Raw genomic sequence first — 21,886 nt, 5'->3', positions numbered from 1 at the left:
GAGAACTGTGCCCCCCTTTTCCTGGGAAGGGAGAGAGTTTTATATTCCAGGGCTCATGGTCTATGGGTAGGTGATAAGTCTCAAAGCAATGAAGGTCTTGTATTTTTTTTTTTTTTTCTTCTGCAAATTTTCAGCCAAAAGCTGGCGTCAGGCAGCTCAGCGACCCAGTCTGGTGTCCCCGAAGTTGTCACTGTGACCTTCCTTTTGAGATGCAGAATCCTACAAGGAAGTGTAGGGGGAGAAGGATGCCAGGTGCAGAGTATAATTCCTATGGAATCAGAAAGGAATTAGCTTTGTGAAGGACAAGTCTAGCTACAAGTGTTAGTAGTAACAGCTAAAGAATAACTGAGATTGCTTAACTCCTTCAGGCCTGTTTGGCTGGTACGTGCCCAAGGCCGTTTACTCATTTCTATTTTTTTATTTTTTTATTTTTTGCTGCAACAAAGGTGGGGCCTCAGATCTGCAGGGGACAGAGCACAGCCATCAGTGCTGGTCCAGAGCCTCCCCTGCCACTCTGCAGGGCATGGTGTGCTGGCCAGCAGGGGAGGTTCAGGCCCCCGAGGGTGAACAGGGGTACAGAGGGGCTACTAGGGGCCGAGTTAGTAGACAGGAGCCTGCAGGGCCCATTCCTGGGGCGGAATGGGGGCCTTAAACTCAAGATCAAGATAAGAAACTGGTATTAATGTGTCAGTGCATCCAAGGAGACCCCCAGATGGGTTGGATGTGGACTTAGGATGTTTCCCTCTTCCCTGGGGCCACCGGGAGCCTCAGGCCTGAAGTTCGATTGACATCTGGGTCACTGGTGTTCTCCCGTGCTTGGCCTCAATCTGCTTTGTTATTTCGTCTGTCTTACTGCTTTGTACTTTGTCAACACTTCTCAGATTGTACACACGCTGGGGGATAAACTCTTGCTGCTCCCACCTACCCCCACCTGCCTCCTCCCGACACACCCCGGCCCCTGCCTTCCAGGCTAAGCACTGCCAGGGCCCTGAGTTTGGTGTGACTGGCTTGGTTTCTGGAATACGCTGCATCATTCAGGACTCACATTGCTGGGGTCTTGGGGCCTTGGCCCCCAGTCTCAGGGATAAGCAGAAGTGTCCCCAAACTCTTCCTCCCTGTGAAAACCTCTAGAAGGTGTGAGAGGCTCTGAGACGCTGTGACTTCAGAGGGCACATGAGCCAGTACCCGGCGGCCGGGGCAGAGATGCCGCCAATTAGGGGGCTGGTGGCTGGGGCCACTTCCCTGGACTGCATGAGAAGTACCTGCGCCCGAGGCCCCACAGCACAAGCCCAAGAGATGCCCGGGAGTCAGTGCTGCCTGGGGGCTGAGGGCTGGTGGGGACCGGGGCAGCTCGGTCCCCAGTTCCCTTGTGAAGACCATGTTGGAGGAGAGAACACGGACGCGAAGTGGCTCCAGGATTAGAAGATCAGGACTGAGAAGCAGCATGGATCCCATCCGAGGTGGCTTCAGTTGTAACTCGAAGGGGAACAAACAGGCTGGTGTCCTGCTCTGGGGCCAGCCCTGAGACAGGCTGGGCAGCTGCGGAGATTTCTATAAACAGCAACCTCCATGCCGTCCCGCCAGCGGCATCTCTGTGGCCCCTGCGACAACCACCCGAAGCCACGGCGCCCTGCTCTGCGGCCCCTGCCCACCGGCCCCGCCCTAATCACGGGGATGCCACAGCCACATCCTTCCCGCCTGCCCACGCTCACGCCCGGTCCCGCTGTCTGTCGCTGCCGAGCACCTTCCGAGCCTCCCGGAACCCCAAGGCAAGGCGAGAGGTCAGCCACACCTGCCCACCCGGTGAGAAAGCAGAGGCCCTGCACAGCGGAGGTGCCCAGCCTCAAGGTGGACACAAGGGACCCCACCCTCCCTGCACTGGCCGAGCCCAACTCCCACACAAATGGTGGGGCCACACCTGCCCTGCATGCCCTCCCTGGACGCCCTCCCTGGCACGTTGTGATCTTCTGCCATTTTCTCCTGCGCGGGGCAGGTGAGGTAACTCGCAGCTGGCTCGGACCCCGTCCCACTGGGTCAGCTCCTGACCTGATGTTTCAGCTTCCGCTCTCACGGAGGCTCAGCCGTGCTCAGACCTGGCCCTGGCGGCCAGCTCACCAGGAGAGACAGAGTGGCAACCCCTTCTTTCCAGCAGTGAGACCAATGCTCGTGTTCTTTGATTCAGACTAAACACTTTTATTAGGAAATAAATCACTCAGCAGAGGATGTGCCAGGAACGTCCTCTTCTCCCTGGAACACACCACATCTGCTCTCAGTCAGGACCGTCCCGTAGGATGGAGATGCCCATGCGGCCCCAGGTGAGCGCTTCTGGAGGTCACTGGCATGGGCTACGCATCTTCTCTTATTTTAAAAGAAGGACATTCTTTTTTTTTTTTTTTTTTTTTTGCCACGCAGAGTGACTTGTGGGATCTTAGTACCCCGACCAGGGATTGAACCCATGCCCTCAGCAGTGAAAGTGCAGAATCCTAACCACTGGACTGCCAGGGAATTTCTAAAAAGAAGGACATTCTTGCTTTTGCCCAAATATCTTTATTTGTTTGTCCAAGTACCTCTGTGATGATTATGAACAGGAAAAGTAGCAAAGAATGTCAATTAAAACCAATAACTTACTTATTTCCAAAGCACTTTAACCACAACTAAACCATCAGGACCCCCCCCCCTTAGATGTAGTGAGTGGCCAAGTGGGCTGTGGAATACCCGAGAACGTCTGCCCATCCCCACACCGAGGGTAAGGCGTCATTCAGATAACATGAAGGTTACGGAACAAAGTGAGGCCTGCACGGGGCTTTCCTGTCGGAATTCGCATCTCAACCTGAGACCAGAGCAACAAACCTTTGAAAAGCCAAGACAGGAGAAGCCAGAGGACAACCTGGATGGGAGGGGGTAGCTTTTCCTGCACAGGACTGAGGCCGGCTGGTCCAGCCTAGAGACAGTGTCCCCAGAGCATCGCCAACCCTAAGGTCAGCCCTGCCCGCCACCCAGAGCGTGGGCTTCATCCTTCCCAGATCTGCCCAAAGTCCTTTAAAAACAGGAACCACGATCCAAACCATCATGTGGGTGGTGGCCCTGCCTTTCTGGAAACTGCAACCATGACCCAGAAGGGAGCAGATCCCAAGCCACTGTCTGCACGTGGAAGCTCGGCCCCTACAGCCCTGAGACACGCATATCATCACCACGGTGCAGAAGGGACACCCGGCAAACCAAGGGGCGGACCCAGGGGTCCTGGCTTCCAGACCCTCATGGAGCCTCCTCAGGTGCCACGCAAATGGCTCATCCCAGGGTCCAGGAATGCTGCCCCTTTCTGTATGAGCCCAAGCAGCCCTGTGACTGCAGAGTGTGGGGAGCATGTGGGGCTGCGGTGGCCGTGTCCACAGGTCCATGCTGGGTGAACGAAGGGGAAAGTGTTGAGGCTCCTGGGTCAGGGTGGCCGGGAGAGTCCTGCTCCCAGAGCCATTTCTGGGGATCCCTTTGCACTCACAGCGGGTGATCAGCTGTTCTCCCAGAAGATGCCCAAACCCCAGGCCAGTTGCTTTGTGGGGCGGCCCTGGGACCTTGCCCGACCCTGGCAGAAGCCAACTGATGGACATGCTGCCCTTATCTTGGGGCCGTGCTACCCAGGCTTCCCCCATGACCAGTTTATTTACTATTCCTGGCTCCCCTGACTGTTACTTTTATGTAAAAGGCATGGACAGCTCCAGGACGAGAAGAGGGTTGCTAAGACCTGAACCTGAGCAGACGGACCCTCAGCTTGGCAGAAGGCCCCAGGCGAGCTGCGGATGGCCACGCTGGGAACACCCTCGGACCTTGTGTCAGGGACCCTGTCTGGTGATGGGGCAGAGCCCAGCCTGGCATGAACATGGTGCCAGGGTGACTCTCAGTGGCCAGCAGTGTTGGGGGCTCTGCCCAGAGTTGCCAGAACATCAGATGTTCGCCTCCACCCAGAATCCAGCAGTATCAGCCCTCCAGCTGCTGCTCCCAGAGCCGCCTGCCCCCAGAACCTTCTCCAAGGTGCCATAATGCTGATTCTGGTTCCCCGAGTAGAGGCTGCTGGCCCCACTCAGCTTCATCCACACTTAAGTCAGTCTCCAGTGGCCGGGTAATGACCCTCTGTCTGCTGACAAACGGGGATTCCACCCCGGGCACGGGATCCCTTCCTGAGAAAAGGAGGGCATGTTGGCCCTGCCAGCTCCCGGGCCCCACAGCAGCATAGCAAAGCCAACGCTGATGCTTGTGAGGGGAAACTGGTTCCCTCCATTTACTCACAGTTGAAAAATGATCAAATGTTAGCAAATCAAAATTCAGGATGATTCGTAAGGCACCTTGTTCAGTGGAAATGGGCTGAGCGAGAGGGAAGGGGTGTGTGGCCAGCATGGCTGCTTCCCTGCAGGGCTGCTGGACAGGCCTCCCGGGGCTATGTGAATGTTGGGTCCGCAATGCTATGGTCGGGGTCGCAGGTGAAAGCGATGGTGATGGCGTAGCGGGTGCCCCAGTGAACCTTCTCCACCCGGTGCAGGTTCTCGGACCCTGAGGTGAAGAAGGACACCCGACCTGGGAGAGAGGAGAGCAGAGCATGACTTCAAGGCCACATGTGTGGCCGGGCCTCAGAGGACCTGTGTTTAGGCCAACGCAGCAACACGACCAACCGGGCAGGCTGGAGAAACAGCTGATGCAGGAAGGCGGGGGTTGGAGACAAACCAGCAGGAGAGCCCTCGCACAGGACGAAGGGCACCCCAAGCACCCAGCCCAGCCTCCGCGGGCTCTTTGTGGGGCAACCTGGACTTGGGGTGAGGCCCTGCTGCCACCCCCAGGGGCCTCTACAAGCCATGTGACCTCCTCGGGCCCACCTTATGATCTTCTTTCTTTTTTTTTTTTTTTATGATCTTATTTCTAATCACACATGAAACAAAACCAAACCCTGCCAGGTGATGACAATGTTTTGGCAACGGATCAGGAAAGACGTGTCGAGACAGACACCCAGCGCCTGTAGCTCCCTCCAGGGCAGCTAAAGACAGGACTCGGGAGGCGGCTTCCGAGCGTCCTGGAGCAGGGGTCCTCCACCCACCTGTGTTCAGAGAACCCCGTGTTTATGGGCTTCCATATTTAACTGGCCTCATAACACCCACCATAGATTTTTTAGGACAAACGAGTTGACCGTTACAGAATCGTGTGGGAGGAGCCCCGGGATCCTGTAGGCGCCGCGTCACCGCCACACGGCCCTGCCCCAAATGTCCCATGACAACTTCATTTCTCTTCCAAAGGTCACTGCCAGGAACTCAACTGCTAAATCTTTGAGAGAGGAGAAAAGTCTACCCCAGAGTCTGCTGCTTTCTGGTTGTAAACAGAGAACCGTGCTCTGCCCGGAAACAAGGGAGCAAAAGAAATCGTGTGACACACGGAAACCTCTGCATGGGGGCCCGGGGACACCAAGAACTCAGACCCTCCTCTGGACCAGCCAGGCCGCCCCTGACCTGAAGGAAACACTCTTTCCCAGAGCAATCTGGAGTCACGCCACTTTCTGAGGCTCACGTTGCTAAAGGACGTTTTGTCCTCAGTCTTTCCACTTTTAGTCACACCTGAGACCTCAGACACGTAGCCAGGCCCGTCTGCCCATCCACGCCATCTGTGCACGCCCCTGCCGCCACCCCACTGCAGACACAGTTATCAAATGTCGCCGACTTACAGCAAGAGTGGGGGTCTCTGGGCGCCCCCCCCACACCCCAGCATTTCTGCACACTTTGCAAACAGAGGCACCAAAGAACAGAGAAGAAAAGGACTGAGGAAAAGTGAAGCTCCTCGTGGCCTGTGGGACAATAGGAAACCGTCCACCATTCATGTTGGAGCCTCGGAGAGAGGAGGGGTTCATACTGGGGCAGGAAAAGGCGATTTGAAGAAATAATGACCAACACTTTCCCTAATGTGACGAAAACTTTGACTTTTAATCCAATAAGCTTAGCAGGATAAATACTCCAAGTGGGATAAATACAAACAACTCCACACTGAGGCACATCATAGTCAAACTGATGAAACCAGAGATTAGAGAACATCCTGGAGGTGGCAGAGCAAAGAGGCAGCTACTATGGGGCAGTGACAGCGGTGACAGCGACAGGGGAGCCAGAGGAAAGGGATGATGCTTTTAAAGAAAAAGGAAAAAAACCCACCAATCCAGAATTTCACATCCAGTGAAAATATCTTTTAGAAAAAAAGGTGAAATAAGGACATTTTCAGAAAAACCATCACCAGCAGACCTGCACTCCAAGAAATGCTGAGGCGGAAGGGGAATGTACCTGTTGGAAACCTGGATGCACAGGAGGGGACGGAGGGCTCTGGAAAGTGAGTGGGAAAACTGAAAACATTCAGCATATTTTCCTGTTAATTTCCATAAGAGAGAATGAACTCTTCTAGGGAAAATGATAACCCCTTTGGCACAGCCTGTCACAGCAGCTGCATCACGCTCACCGCCAAATGCCAGGCTCCCGGTGACGTCTGTGCGGATGGGACAGAGTTAGTGACTCTCGTCCTGCTGACCCGGAACGGGAATCTGCTGACCCAACCCAACGTCAACGTGATAGCTTGTTGAGGAAAGGCCCACAAGGGCTCACAATCTTGCCTAAGACCTTCTTTCCTTTTTAATGCACCAGTAGTTAAGCCCCACACCTATTCTGACAGCTCCCAAGTCCAGAGTGATCAAGACAATGACGGGCACGACACAAACACCAGGAAGAACCCGAGGGCAGGCCGCCAGTCATCAGAACCAGGAGGAAACTGTTGGCATGAAATCACCACCTGCGCAGTGACCAGCAGGCCAGCGCTGGTAACTCACCCTACAAGGCGTAACACTCACACGGAGGCGACGGCCCACCCAACCCCAGAAACGTGAAACTTTCGGCATTCATGAACGGTGCTTTCTGGCTTTTTATTTTCTTCAGTAAACAGCTATTAGATTATCACCCACTTCTTTAAAGCGGGATTTAGCTCGGCAACTTAGTAACCAAAAATACAGTCATCTCAGTTTTTGGAACCCACCTGCATTTCTCCTCTTAGTCCACAAGCAATCCTGGACACCTCCCAGAAGCACGTGACATGTGACCCCCAGCCTTAGCACCAGCAGCTTCTCTGGCTCTTGGTCCATTAAAGCCTTGGAGCTGCAGGGCGTTCTGAGCCCCTCCTGCCCACTGACCTGCTCCTGGGTCTGCCCCCCTCCAGCACTCACCCCCTGAGGGAAGACAGCCAGTCCTGAGCTGTTTAACTTCCTTTCTACACCTTCTGATGTCCAAGCCACTTCTGCGTGGATTCAGCGCTACTGCAAGGAGCATTTGGACTCAGTGGCTTGCAGGACTGCCTCATGGCTAACGGGAACATTCTAAACCAACGCAGGTGGACAGCCTCATTGGTCTGAGCTGCCTGCTGCCAGGCAGAAGCAGACACAGCTACACACCCAGTAAGCAGGGTGACGCGGTGGGGTCGGGTGAGCCACGGCAGCAGGTGAGTGGTGCTGCACAGTCGAGGTGCCCAGGCTGGAGCCAAGTGGCCTGGCTCTGTCTCTGAGTTTCATCTGGGGCTGGGCCGGGGCCTGGGCTGCCCCTCAGGAAGCCCCTGGGGGATCCCCGCCCCTCCCCACCCCAAAACCTGGGGAGGAGAGGGGACGATTCCTCGCTCCACGCATGCTCACTGAGCAGCACTGAGTGTCAGAGCTGGGCTGGGGGCAGCGGGAGCTCTGGGACCACCAGGTCGGGTGTGGTTTACCGACATTAGGTGAGGATCACTGCCTCATCCGTCTGTCTTAAGCTTCTGAGTCACTACAGGGGATGGAGTGGGGGCTGGCTCTGGGAACTCACTCTGCAGTGACTCAGTGACCGTGGCCACGCCCACCTCCTCCTCTGACGAATGTGCTCCATGGACACACTGGACACACCATAAACGCTGCATCCCGGGAAACGCCCGCCTATGAGTCCTACCTGCTCTCGGCTCCACCGTCTTGTTGGCCCCCTCCTCCATGAACACAAACCGCCCGCCACCGAAGTCATCCAGGTAGTCGGAGAGGTACAGCAGCGATGTGTAGTCGAAGGAGCCGTAGGTCACCTGTGGGCAGAGCGTGAGGGCGTGTCACCGTCTGCTTGTGGGAGGACACGCTCCTCAGGGAGGGACAGACCCAGGCCTCGCTCTGCCTCCCAACTACAGAAAACCCTCTGCTGAGCACAGGCGTGCGGTCCTGCCCGGTTCCCGCACAGTCAGAGGCGCAGCCCACGCCAAGAAGCCCACACGCGTGAGCCCCAGGGCCGCCACGCCACCCACCCACCCACCAACAGGACCCTCCCGCGTCAGCACAGGGAGCAAAGGTGGTGCTTCCGCTCCTTCTCCAGATGTGGGCACCCCAAGCTTTCTTTTAAATTGTGGTAGAATACACAAACCATACAATTGACCACTTTACCCATCGTTGAGTGCACAGCTCAGGGGCACTAAGCACATTCACACTGCTGTGTACCCACCCCCGCCGACCATCGCCAGAACTCTTCAACCTCCCAAACTGAAACTCTGTTCCCATTAAACACTAACTCCCCACCACCACCACCCAGTGCCCACGCTACACTGTCTGTCCTTTCCTGTCTGGTCCTCTTTGCGTGGACATTCTTTTGGAAGATGGCATGGGCGGTGGAAAGCAGGGGATGGGGGGTGAAATCTGTGCTCTGGGCTCATAGGAGCGTGGACCCTCTGGGCCTGGATATAATGTAAACAGGAGGCACTATCATTTGTTTCCCAAGGACCCCTTGAAGTCCGGGACGGGAGGTGGCCGGATAGTTGTCCCATCTGTGGAGCTTCAGGACTTACTATAGGTAAGGGGTGCCACATGAAGAGCTTGATTTCAATGTGAGATAGAGGAGTTTGCTGTCTGTAATATGTGAAGCAGGTGTTGTTTCCAAGGACATAAGAACTCATACAAATTAGCACCTACTTATTAGAGGGAATCAGTGAGATAGGCTATTTTTTTTTTTTCCACGCAAAGATAGTGACTTGCATGTACAAGGAATTTTAATCACATGATAACAGCTCCCAGCCTGAGGAATCATTCAATTAGTAAGACTGGGGTAAGAGATAAGGAAGAATGAAAGAGTCTGAGGACAGCAGCCCAAAGTCATCCTACCGGTGCCCTATCGCACAGCCCAAGGCTCCTGTGTTTAGGAATAGATTCTTAAATGATTTTACTGACACCTGTAGGCACCATGGGAGCGGTACACGGAAGCCCCAGGTCAATATCCATAACACATTTGATCAAGGCTCAAAAAGTCCAAAAGCCCCGCTCCCCCTGCAACCAGCTAGACCACCATCACCGTGACAGTGCTCATCTCCTGAGAGAGGGCGGGCTGACCAGGAGGGAGACGCAGCAAGCCTGCCAAGGTGACTGAGTCCCTGTCACCTTCTCATGAACTCAGTACCATGCCATCTGTGGGACTGGACTTTCTACACAGACCTGAGCTCCCTCCACCTCCCCGACCAAGACCCCACTTAGGGGCCCCTTATCCAGCATCAGGGCACCAAACAAACATCAAAGTGACCTAAACCTGAGAACAGCCCAGGGCAGTGCTTCTGAATCGCTTCAGCAGTGAACCTCATGTCCACTACCTGCATAAAACATAAAAGAGACCCGGGGGCGGGGGGTGTCCAGGAGCCTGACCCTCTCCTACCCACCCAGCTCAGATTCTGCAAAGGAACCACCCCAAACCCACATGAACACAGTGACCTGGGAAGGAGGCAGGTAATGGCAGGTGATGGGATGGCAGAGGCCGGCAGGGCCTGAGCTGTCCTGAGCTAGAGGCTGGAGAGCTTCAAGGGAAGGAGCAGATGCATGGGGTCCCCTTGTGCGAGTATGTCTTTTTGCTGTGTCCATGCGTGAGTGACCCCTTGGCTGTTATAGCCACCCTGGTCCTGTAGACCCTGTCCCGAGGTCTCCTGGCTCTGAGATGTCTGAGGCTACCCCACTTGTCACTGTTGACTCGTTTTCTCTGCCTGAAGAATTTCTTCCTTATCTTTCTTCCTTTGAAGCTGGATCACCAAACCAGGCTACATTCAGTGTTGTCTTTCCTGAACCCACACTTCCCGGTACATGGAGGGCTGCTCTTCCTTCGTTGCAGGGAAATTCTCCGGACTCCGTCCCACGCGTGAGGCTCCTTGCTGTGCGAACCTGTCCTCCACACACGTCGTCTTTGCTCTCAACCCCATAAAACCCTGTTTTTCCCTCTGCAATATCTACGATGATCTTATACTGAAGGTCTCGGTCCTGGTCCCCTAATGAAATAAGGCACCTGGGCAATGGTTATCAATGGGTCAATGGCTGCTAGAGCCATGAAGTGAGGGTGGACAGGAGGCTTGATTGTGGATGGATCAGACCGAACCCACTGATCAACCTTAAGCCCATGGGAAGAGAACAAGCAGACACTGTACTCCCCCTTAGGGTGAAGCCCACACTTCCAACCCGAGTTCCATCGAGCCCTCCAAGCTGCACTGGCTCAGACAAGCCACTGGCCACATAAAGCTACTTCAATTTAAGTTAATTTAATTAAATACTGGGTTCCTCAATCTCACTAACCACACTTACGTGCTCCCCTCCTCCACTGAGCTCAGACAGTCGAGATGAAATAAACACATGCGTATCTGACTGAACTTCAGGCAGAAGCCCAACCTGCGAGCTTCTGCCCAAACCCTCTGCTTACTTTTCACTTCGCTTCCTGTGTTCCAGGGTCAAGCGACACAGAGATTATCTGGGTCACCTGAGCACACCCGCGGCTGGGGTGACCGCCAACAGCCCTCAGATGTTTCCGTGGCCAACCGTCCCCTGGCGCCACGCTGCGTGTGCTGGCTGAGTGGGGCGGGGCAGTGGCTGCGATGCAGGCGGGGGAGGGCTTCAGCTGTGGCTGACCAGGACCGCAGATTGATTAGGCGCCACTGTGTCTAGGGAACAGCAAGAGATCAAGAAAGGGGAATCTGCAGAATCTGGAGTGGTCGAGAAATCTTCCCAAGGAAAGGTGAAAAGTGGGAAGAAGGGGGCCTCCTGGGCAGGGTGCGGGACGCAGGCCCGAGGAGAGACCACACGACAGAAAGGCCAGGTCAATCGAGGCCGGGTCAGGTTACATCCGACGAAGCTCACAGCTCAGGTGGAGACAGCTCTGCGTGTGGGAACAAGTAGCAAAGGAGGGTCCCCATCAGGCCCTCACTGTTCTGTAATGTGCTTTTCACAGTCTTCTGTCACCTCATCACACGAGAAACAAATCTTATCTCCTCGACCTCACCAGTGAGAGAGGAAACTTCTAGAACCCTGACCACGTGAGCAGACAGCACCCAGCTCGGGCCGTGGTGGACAAGCCCCAGGTTCGCTCACCTTGTCCACGTGCGCGTGCCAGTACTCGTCATGAGCCGTGCGGGCCGCCGTGCTGTTGATGCGGGAGAAGAAGGTGGGCTTCGTCAGGCGCAACAAGGACGCGCTGATGCCAAACGCCTGGGCGATGGCCAGCTGGACCTTCTGCCGCAGGTCCCTGCCGAGAGGACACAGGTGTCAGCCACACAGGAAAGAATTCTCCCCGGGCCCATAGGGCCCGCACCATGGGACACTGAAACGGAGCAGGACCCTCTGGTCCTTGCCCCCAACCCCCATGTTCTCAGCCTGCCTTTTGTCTGTGGAAACACTTTAGCCAAAGAATAAGTTTAATCAGAGAAGTGAGAAAATGCAGAAACAAAGGAAAATAGTCAAACGAGACCAAATAATAATAGTTTAGTCATTAAGCAAAGTCAAGGACCTTTAGTTCCCCCTCAAGGGCTATAGATAATATTCTGAGCCATATCCTGTGAGCTGTTTTGCAGATACTGAAGCCCCCACCAGGTTGAAGGAGGATGACTACATGATGACCGAATTGAAGCCACGACATAAGCTACTCCACTTCACACAATTCCGAGAACTGGCCTCAGAGAAATGGGAACAAACCCTGGAACTAAAGATTAACTGTACTTAACCAAGATGATGCTGGTCAGACCACATTACTGGTTTCAAGCTGACTGTCAGAACTGACTATGCTGTTCTCTCCCTCTCTCTGCCTGTATAACCCTGAAACTCCCCTTTAAAAGCCCCTGTCCCCTGAGCAGCAATCAGGAGTTGGTTCTCAGACAGGAGTCCACCCTCTCCCCCGGTTGCTGGCCCCTGAAATAAAGCAACCTTTCCTTCCCCACCAACACTTGTCTCTCAAGAATTGGCTTTCGAGCAGCGAGCAGCTGGACCTGGGTTCGGTAACACTACAGAAAGACAAGGGCTGGCAAAGGTGAAAGGTGAACAGATGCACACACAGGTCCGCACACGTGGGACAGGGTATCACGTGCACACCCAGGAACCTGAGGGCCAGTTCTCTGCAGGACTGACCGCAGCACTCCCAGCCCTGCCGCCACCTTCCCCCTTCCTGACCTGGGCATTCCTTCCCTCACCGGTACAGCTGGAAGTCCTCTTCTGAGAAGATAGTTTGTATTTTATCCCCAAAGTATCTGTGAAAAAATGAGTATTGACAAATGTGATGTTTTATTAATGTTTCCTTATTTCCTTTAAATTCAGCCTTTCCTCCAGTTAACCAGCAAGTCCCTGAAAACCAGCTGGTCCTTATTATCTTGGAGCTGCTCCTTCTACAGTGATAACTGTGTGATAAAAGGGAGGAGGGTGGGAGGGAGGGACCTGGCAGCTGGGGTGACATTTATCAAGGTTGGGGGAATCTCTTGCTTCTCCTGGTCCTCGGGGAGGATCAAAGCTTCTCAGGAGGCAGCTCTCAGGAGCCTGGCCTGCCACTCACCTCTCCCACCTCTTCCTCCAACCCCACCCCTTGGTCCATTCCTAACTAAGCTGTTCCCTGAAGCTAGCTGGCAAGGATCCCGCCCTTCGGAAGAGCTGCACCTTCCAGTCCTCATCTGGCCTCGGCCCGATGGCAAACGTCGCAATTTACCCAAGACTTGAAGCCGCTCTGATCCATACACGCAAGCCTCACTCAGGTGTCTCCAGCTAAGAAACAAGCAGAGACCCCACCCCACCCCCGACCTCGGGGTTCTCACCTGTACAGGTTCACAAAGTGCTTCCCGACAGACAAGGCCCCCGAGTGCAGGTCCAGGATAGACGCCTGGAAAAGACGTTGGCAGGGCGGCGTGAGGGCTGCCTGGCAGGCGACTGAGCTCTAAAAGCCACCAACGTTAAACACGTGTTCCTGAGACCCATCTTTGCACACCCGGGTCAGGGCGACGATGCACACGGGCTGGGTGTCAAGACGTTTGGACAAAGGTGTGTGACGGCGGATATTTCTCTCCTGCCCTAAGAATGGAGACTCTCTGGTCTAAAATTCTGAAAACAGTCCACAGATACAGTTCCTCCATGGGTCTAAGAACAAGCCCTTCCCCCGGCTTTGCTGTGGTATAACCAACACACAACGACCTGCTCCTGGTTAAAGTGTTCAGTTTGGTAAGTTTTGATGCTGGCATGCACCAGTGAAACCACCATCACTACCAGGATAGGAAACACATCCATCACCCCAAATTTCCTTGCACCCTTTGCAACCCCTCCCTCCTGCCCCTCCCCAGGTGCCTTCTGCCACAGCAGCTGGTTACTTTCTAGAACCTGAGGCCCTGGAGTCACGAAGGTGCACTTCGCTCTTGGCCTGGCTCCTTTCACTCAGCATTGCCTCCCTGTGACTCCCTCACGTCGGTGCAGTACCCGCCGCCCACTGTCTCATGGCCAAGGGGCACCCATCGTTTGGGGAGGAGTCACTTGTTGGTCCATTCACCTGGAGATGGACACATGGGCTGTTTCCAGCTTAGGGCTGTTGTAAATGAAGTGGCTGTGACACTGGGACAGCATTTCATCGTGGGAGATGCTCTCGTTCTCCTGGGTAAATGCCCAGGAGCGGAATCGCTGGGTCATAACTCTTTAATGAACAGCCAGTGTTTTCCACCCCTGCCCACCCTGCCTCCGGGGGGCCTTCCCACGTCTTGAGAGGGGAGTGGGCGCCAGCACGGACCACCTCTACCCTGTCTGGGTGTCTTTTCTCATGGATGCAGCGATCAGCCCAGGGGTTCGTCTGAACACAATTTGGGCTTTAAAAACGTTAACTGCACTTAAAGGTATCAAACCTGGATGATTCATCGCAAGACAACTTCCCGAGTAAATGCTGAGCGCCGGGCAAAAGATGAGTCCACGCACGAATAGGTTTTTAATAAATATTCCCCTGAACTGAACCAAAATAAAAGGAGAAGCTTAATTTTCAGATCTCAAGAGGAAAGAGCCTGCAGAATAAAAGACTCATGAAGATAATCACCAAACTATGCAGAGGAGAGTGGATCTTCCTACGGGCCCACATGCCAGGCGAGGAGATCCCCATTTGGGACCACACGAGAACTCCGGCCAACGTAAGGTGCTCGCAGGGGTGGACTCCTAAGCCTGCCCAGGAAGCGGATGAGATGCAGAGCTGCATTGGCCTGTCCGAGCTCCCCATGGTTGCCGTAAACAGTAGGCTTAAAACAGCAGGAATTCATCCTCTCAAGCTCTGGAGGCCAGAAGGCCGAGATCAAGGTGTCGACAGGGCCCCGCTCCTTCCAAAGGCGCCAGGGGAGGATCCTTCCTTGAATCTTTGGACTTCTGGTGGTCCCAGGGGTCCCTTGGTTTGTGCCACATCACTCCACCTCTGCCTCCATCTTCACATGGCCTCCTCTTCAATCTCAAATCTCCCTCTGCCTTCCTCTTACAAGGACTCTTGTCATTGGATTTAGGGTCCATCCTGGTAATCCAGGAAGATCTCATCTTGAGACCCGCAACTTAATGACATCTGCAAAGACCCTTTTCCCAGGTAAGGTCCCATTTACCGTTCTGGGTGGATGCATCTTTCAGGGGCCACTGTTAGACCCCCTGCAGTCTCGCCTGGTGGATGACAGTCCCCATGCAGCACCTGTGGGAGCCTCCTCCACCTTGCATGGTCCTCACTGTTTCCCACCAGCTCCTCCTGCGTGTGCTGGCTCTCCCATTCCCAGGGCCGTCACCCTCCTCAGTGGGCCCCTGCTCGTCACCTGCTCTGTTCACTCACTGCCTACGACCTCCCCCCACTGCCCCCAGCCAGGGTGCCTGACACAAAGATGTGATCCGAGGCAGCCCTCCTGTGAAGGGAGGGGGTACTTCATTCCCAGGAGCAGGGCCTGAACACCCGGTGCCCTCGCCTTCCCCTCGGAGGGAGAGCAAAGTTAAAGGGGTAAAAAGAAAACAGAAGCAGGAATGGCACGCAACTCACCCCTCCGTCCGATCCTCCCAGGGACAGCCCCTTCTCAGCTATGCTGTGGGGAAGACCGTCTTAAATCAGAATTCAGTTAACAGCATCATCTATGATACATCTAGACACATATCAACGAGCACAACTAGCACAACGTTAACAGACTGCTTAATGTTTATGACAAAATCACATTTGGACCAAAGGACTTGACTTTCAAGCTAAGTGAGTAAATGTTAATATTTTGTCACCATCTCCTTAACCACGTATGACATAGCTTGGGGACAAGTGGGCTTAGTTTCCGTCTTTAGCTCAGAGACCTGGTGCTGAGTTGAATGGGTTCCTCTGGACTGGAAGGTCCCTCTCCTGTCATCACAGGCTGCGGGGGCAGCCTTTGTAATCACCAGCTCAGGAGGCAGAGGCCACATGGTGGCCTGTGCTGGAGCTCACAGGACCACCCACGTCACCAAAGATGCAGGGGCTTCTGGTGCCTTTGACAGATGCTTCATGGCCGCCCGGGAAACTGACTGGGGGCTGGATCCATCCCTCACACCAGGGACCCTCCCCACCCAACCAGCCTCTACAATGTTATCTAGAAACAGGAGGAACATCTCCCCTCAAGACACAGCTCGGCATGCGGACCAGACGCTGCTCCACTGGGCACATGCTTGGGTCTGAACTCCTTGTTGGAAAATCAGAGCTTCAAGATCTTGTTTTTAAAAGACAATAAGGAAGAATCCAGTGCCAACTACTTCTGAGTAAGACTTCCTGCCCTGTCATGAGTCACGGCTAGGAGGCAGAAGGGCTATCCCAACCAGTTTTGGAGAGGAGACGAAAATAGTCTAGTGACCGCCTGGGGCTGCTGGGTGAACACACTGTCTTTACACAGGCACCTGCTGGGCCCCTCAATGTCTGACGGGACAGCATCCCCCCAACCTCCCCACTGGGCCAGAACTGCTGCCTCTGGAGAGGGCCCAGGCCTCTGGAAGGTTCCGTCAGCAACCACATCACTGATGACAACAGCCTTTCCTCCTGGAGATCAGAAAAGCCCCTCTTTGCCTTGGAAGTGCAAAGGGGAATTGTTAGGGAATTCTAATGAATTTCTTTAAATCATCCTTTTAGTAGTAATTCCCTGTGCTTCACCCACAGCCCCACTTTCCTGCTCGTTCAGGACAGAAACTCAGAGACACGTGTACCTGCGAATCCTCCGGGCTTCGTCCCTGGTGATGATGGCATCGCTGACGCCCCGGCCACACTTCCTCGGGGAGCAGCCTGGAGAGAGTTGAGCTGGGATGAGACGCCAACCCCGCTGAACCCCGACTAAAGAGCTGCCCGCTGCTGTCAAGGACTCACCTGTGGGCGGCCCTCCCCAGGGACAACGGAATTTTGTGGGATGGGGCCTTGCCTTCCATGGGATTAGGGGGGCAGGTTTGGCAAATAAAATATAGGCCACTCGGTCAGATGTGAATTTCAGAGAAGCAACAGTGACTTTCCAGTACAAGCAGACCCCCTGCAGCGCACACATCTCACCGGAAGGGGGTGGGTCCTGGCAGCGCCACACCAGGTGGGTCACTCCTGAAGCAGCTGACACTCTGCCCACCCTTGAGAAAACAGCCCAGAGGCGGCATCCACGGTATTCTAGAACCATCACTGACCACAGATCCAGACCCGTTGGCTAGTGCCTCCTGGATGACCAAAGCTGTGCTTGCAACTGTAGTCACTGTCCTTCTGCAGGGCCTGGCAAAGCTGCCCCAAGGTGCTCACCACACACTCCACCCTGCTTCCTCCTGCCTCTGCACCCAGGACTGAGCTGCTTAGAGGGAGGAGGATAGGGGAGCTTGGATGGGGCCAGGGTCGGGGTGAAAGTGGCCAGGGTCGGGAGCACAGGGCCAGGGTGGACACGGCCAGGGTCAGGGTGGACAGGACCAGGGTTAAAGTGGCCAGGGTTGCCACTGGGTTGGGGTGGACAAGGCCAGGGTCAGGGTGGAAAGGGCCAGGGTCAGGTAGATGGGGCCAGGATGAGGCAGAGCACCAGAGATGGACAAGCTAAGCAAGCCCCTGGTATCCTGGCGCCAAGGGCAGGCTGGCTGCCTTGCACTGGGTGGGCCCTAGGATATGTCCTGGCCGATGAGACACTCTCATGGCCACCCCCTGGCCTTGGGACACTCTCAGGACACACTGGGCTGGCTGACCTTTAGCTTTCATCCTCCTTTCTCTCTTCCTGCCTGGAACATGCCTGGAGGTGGAGCGATTGTCCTGGGACCATGTGAGCCACATGCTGAGTGGCAGAGCTGGGGCGCTTGGCCTGGGGCGCTTACAGGGAGCCAGGCTGGCCTGGGGTGCCTTTTTCTGGGTCTCATCATGTGGGAAAAATAAACTTCTACGTGGGGGTCATTAGGGGAGGGGTGCCTCAGTTCCACAGAGCTAAATACAATATATTAATATAGGTGTTTTTATTAAGACACAAAAATGCTTTTTATAAAAGTTGAAGGTAAAAGCAAAAACAACGATAACCAAAAGACAGCTTGGGGAGCGACATCATATCAACAAATACATTTTAACACAAAAGAATTGTGAGAGGGGAAAAGATTGATAACAGGAACAGTTTCACCAGGAAGATGCAGGGGCAACAAAAGCACCAAGTGACATCGCCTCAAACACCTCTGGCGGCGAAGCGGCCACCAGACCCAGAGTCTCAGTGGGGACCCTGCCTCGCGGTTCCCAGTAACTGGGGACGGCGAGACAGAAGTTCAAGAAGACAATCCAGCAGCGACACAATAGGCTCACCGTGAATAAGCATCAAAAGCATAATTTGGTGAGAAAGTGATTTGTGAGTGGCTGACAATGTCAGTGCACATACACGAGTGCACATGCTGCAAACACGCACACACACCACCCAGACACACAGGCCCAGGGCAGGCGGAGCCCCTGTCAGCTACAGGAGGAGAGAGGGGCGAGGGATGGGGAGTCCAGAGGCTTTAATGCACACTCCACCATTTTTTTTTTTTGGTAAAATATATATAACCCCAAATTTACCATTTTAACCGTTTTAAAGTGTACAGTTCAGAGGCGTTAACTATGATCACGTTGTTGTACAACCATCCCCATCATCATCTCCAGAACATTCTCATCTTCCCAACTGAAAACCCATACCCGTCTCCACTAACTCCCCCTCCACCTCATTCCAACAGTTTTTAACGTTGATAAATTATTAAATGGGTAGGAAAAATACGTTCTCAAAAGCTGTGACTTTAGAGTGAAAAAGCTGACCAAGACAGAGAGAGCATGCCCACAACAGAACCTATCCACTTTCCTGACCCCCTGAAGGGAAAGGCAGCCCCCATTCCCTGGGCGCGTCTTTGCCTCCCTTCGTCTAAACCCAGCTTGTGTGCATCACAATGGCGCCCCTTGGTGGAAGGATTTAGCAATATTTTCTTGGTTCAAGTCCAAAGCATTGCTCTGAAGAGAAAAATAAACTGAATTTTGTCTTTAAAACCCAGTCACTCTGGTTAGGTTTTTAAAACTGCTGCCCTCGAGCAGAGGAGTCAGGCGCTGGGATGGGGCACACGACATGGGGGAAGGGCCTCTGGTATCTACGTTCCCTGTTGCGACATCTTCTGCAGTTACAACACCCTAAGACAGAAAATGCCTTTTCTGGGTTCCACTTGCTCATTACTATCATCCCAGTTCTGTTACATCCTTCCAGGCAAACCGCCTCTTCCATCAGATGGCACCCACAGTGTGGGGGACCTCAGTGAAACACTGGCCACGGCCTGGGCAATGAGGCCTGGGCAGTGACCAGTGGGCCTGCCCCTGCACAGGCAGGGCCTGAAACACCCACACTTCCAGGTCCATGTGTGGGCTAACCAACCGGGGGCGGGGGACGGGGGGGCAGCAGCGGGGGGTGAGGAAGGTCACCTGCCCAACGCCACCCCCACACTACTTTCAACCTGATTCCCATCAATTCATTGTAGCAAAAAAAGACACATTTTGAACACACTGAATTCCATGTTAACATGCTGCTCTTTCCCAGATCACCTCGGCATCATGTACCTTCAAACCTTCGGTGACTGTCATAGTCCTCGGAGCAGGGCACCTCAATGAACCTGCCTGGCAGGACCTCACTTCGATGAGCTAGGACCTCAGTGATGCTGTCATCACCCCCTAGACTGCCCCAGAGCAGGAGCGCAATGAACGTGGTGCAGGCCCCCAGGACGGCAACTCTCAGCCACTTCTTCCACACATCCCGAGGCGCCCGGACACTCTTGGTGCTGAGAACAGAAAACAGCTGTGGTCACCCAAATGCACCTGCATGTGCTGAAAATGCAGACCACAATGACCAGAGACCACAATGACCAGAGACCACACCCACCCTTAGTTACAGCCTTAAACTGTTCCCATGCTGGCTGCTGTCAGAGCTACTCTCAATCAATCCAGAGGCACTCGTCAGCATGGGAGGATGTGGTGGGGAACGTGCCCCTCACCCCATATGACCAGACAGGGCTCACTTGCTCCCAAGGGCAACAAGATGAACTGCCTGTTGGTGTTCCTCCCAGCCTGGCCAGGCCCATGGAGAACCTGTCTGCGAGGTCCTGGCAGAGTCTGTGGCACCGATCACGTTGCCTGCATCCAAAAATGACTGCCACAACCCCATGCATATGGTCCCAGTGCACATGCCTGTGCATGCGTGCGTGCACACACACACACACACAATGTGAAGTAAGTTAAGCATGAGTCAAGCCCACTTCACTAAAACCACCAGCCAGCCACAAAGAGAATACAAGTACAACAGAAATGATTCACCAGTAAGACACTTTCTGTACCACCCAGGTTAACTGTGGGATTCACACTGCCTGTGCAGAAGTTGTAGGCATGTCTGTGTGTGTGTGCACATGTGTGTCTATGTGTGTTTGGGTGGTATATAACCATGCATATGTGTGTCTGTGTACATGCACGTGTGTTTTCACGTGTGTGTAACTGAGTAGCCGTGCACTCTGTTATCTAAGAAAAATGTGAAGGGCTTGAAGCACTGGCAGAAATGAGAAAAGAGATCCAGGCATCCTTTCAGGAGGTGCACCTCATGTCTTCAAGTATATGATTAAAAGCAGATAGCCTGCCTTCTATTTTTCTATGTTTCTCCACACTGCAAATTGCTATATATATAACACACAAATTCCGATTAAATAAATCCCAAGGTGGGCACAGCTCACTCAGACTAGGTTGGGTGAATACATGATCATTTTAAACAGGGAGCATAGGTGCCCAGAACACAAAGACCCCCACCCCCACTCCTAGAACTGCTGTCTAGCCTCCAGCCCACCTGGTCTCCTCTAATTAGACCAGGGTGGACACCTCACTCCGGTGGCCCCATCATTTCTCTTCCCCAATTCCGAATGGGGCAGGGAGACTGCCCGCCCATCTCAGCAGCAGGGGCTGGAGCCCTAACTGAAGGTGCAAAGCTGTGGGTGACACCTTCGCCTGGAACAGCCCGGCTTCTGAGACAGAAAGGGACAGAGAGGAAGGGACGGAGACAAGAGGGGAAAAAACAGCCTCCTGGGCCAGATTCGGATGCAACACTCCCCTGGAGGTCTCCTCAAAATAAGCACCCCTGTTCAGGGTAAGCTCGCTCAAGCTGCACCCCTAGAATCTTGCCAAAACAGAAGGGGATTTGGAGCAAGGTCCATGGCCCATGGGGCAAGCACAACGACAAGGTAATTCATCCTGGAATGATTAAAATACACCCCTGGCTCTTAAAGCTTCAGGCAGAATCCCCTCGAAGGCTACGTGATGAGATCACTTTTTCATTCATCAGGCCCCCCTGGTACACATGGGTGAGAGAGGTCAGAAAAGATTCCCGACGGCCTGCCCCGTCCTGGGCCGCCCCCCACCCAGCCCCGACCCTCCTGGCGCGGGCCTCGCGGGATTCTTCAGGCCACGCTCTCCAGACAGACCACACCCCTCTAGAGCCCGATTCGCCCAAGCATACACCACGCCCCTCGAGGCCAGGCCACACCCACACTGCAGGCCCGTCCCGGGAAAGGCCCCGCCCACGCTAGGTCCAGCCTTTCCTGGCCGGGCCACGCCCCCAGCCCCGCCACACCACGCCCCCGCCCCTCCAGACCAGGCCCCTCCCCCTCGACCAGCCCCCGCCCACGCCGCCGTCCGCGCGCTCCCGGAGCTGCCCAGTACCTGCTCGGGCGCCGGCGGTCAGCTGCCCGGTTGCCCTCGGGCGCCTTGGGAGCGCCCCTCCTCTGCGGTGCCATTGTCCAGGCCGCCGCGCAGCCGGGTCGAACGCGGGATCCGCCGCGAGCCCGGGACGAGCGCCGCGAGAGTTAGCGCGAGACCAGCGCGGCCGGGGACGCGGAGCGACGCGTTCCGCCGTCGACCTCCGGTCTGGTGGCCAGGCGTGAGCAATCGGAGGCCGAGCGCCGAGCGGGACGGAACGGGGACCTGAGGGCGTCCGCGGCGCACCCGCTGTTGCCTGCCCCCTCCTCCTCCCCTGCCCTCCGCGGAACCCGACGAGTCTCCAAGTCTTCGTCTGAAGTGTGTCCTCGCCCAGCCGTGCGTGCTCTCCCGGCGTCTCCAAGCCCACCTCCCGGGGG

At 54.9% G+C, this 21,886-nt stretch overlaps 2 protein-coding genes and 1 long non-coding RNA gene across 7 annotated transcripts in view; 2 read left to right on the top strand and 1 right to left on the bottom strand.

Moving 5' to 3' along the window:
- Positions 1-19: 19 nt before the first annotated feature.
- OGFOD3 (2-oxoglutarate and iron dependent oxygenase domain containing 3) lies at positions 20-21,726 on the bottom strand. 2 transcript variants are annotated; one of them, XR_009537652.1, is made up of 10 exons: positions 21,474-21,726; positions 19,338-19,555; positions 16,481-16,556; positions 15,309-15,351; positions 13,093-13,157; positions 12,481-12,537; positions 11,390-11,543; positions 7,974-8,097; positions 4,338-4,566; positions 20-268 (listed from the first exon to the last, which is right to left on the bottom strand). XR_009537652.1 is itself a non-coding variant. In XM_060134834.1 (9 exons), exons 1-9 carry the CDS (start codon positions 21,545-21,547, stop codon positions 4,430-4,432), a joined length of 948 nt encoding a protein of 315 aa, XP_059990817.1. In that variant the 5' UTR covers positions 21,548-21,726; the 3' UTR covers positions 2,532-4,429. The 2 variants fall into 2 exon arrangements, 1 of the variants encoding a protein (XP_059990817.1); XM_060134834.1 differs by lacking the exon at positions 20-268 and having other exon boundaries at positions 2,532-4,566.
- On the top strand, positions 5,140-12,546 carry LOC132511581 (uncharacterized). 2 transcript variants are annotated; one of them, XR_009537654.1, is made up of 3 exons: positions 5,140-8,046; positions 8,778-8,849; positions 10,751-12,546. It is a non-coding gene; the product is annotated as an uncharacterized LOC132511581 (long non-coding RNA). The 2 variants fall into 2 exon arrangements; XR_009537653.1 differs by having other exon boundaries at positions 10,057-12,546.
- Positions 21,453-21,886, top strand: part of HEXD (hexosaminidase D) — an 18,182-nt gene continuing 17,748 nt past the window's right edge. The window contains exon 1 of one of the 3 annotated variants that reach the window (XR_009537651.1): positions 21,453-21,845. The gene's annotated coding sequence lies outside the window, so the exon portion shown is untranslated. The remainder of the gene's footprint in view (positions 21,846-21,886) is intronic. The other 2 variants (XM_060134832.1, XM_060134831.1) reach the window with 2 other exon arrangements.

Source organism: Lagenorhynchus albirostris, chromosome 20 (assembly GCF_949774975.1).
Source record: "Lagenorhynchus albirostris chromosome 20, mLagAlb1.1, whole genome shotgun sequence".
NCBI classification, from domain to species: Eukaryota; Metazoa; Chordata; class Mammalia; order Artiodactyla; family Delphinidae; genus Lagenorhynchus; species Lagenorhynchus albirostris.
The sequence above is the reverse complement of the archived record's forward strand: the minus strand, read 5'-3'. Positions and strand labels throughout refer to the sequence as shown.

Excerpts from the sequence above, each read along its gene's own strand:
- OGFOD3 (XM_060134834.1), bottom strand. The coding sequence starts at position 21,547 with ATGGCACCGCAGAGGAGGGGCGCTCCCAAGGCGCCCGAGGGCAACCGG. Across the intron at positions 15,352-16,480 it reads GAAGCCCGGAGGATTCGCAG|CATAGCTGAGAAGGGGCTGT; the intron begins GTACACGTGTCT and ends TCTTCCCCACAG. Across the intron at positions 4,567-7,973 it reads GACGGTGGAGCCGAGAGCAG|GTCGGGTGTCCTTCTTCACC; the intron begins GTAGGACTCATA and ends CCTCTCTCCCAG.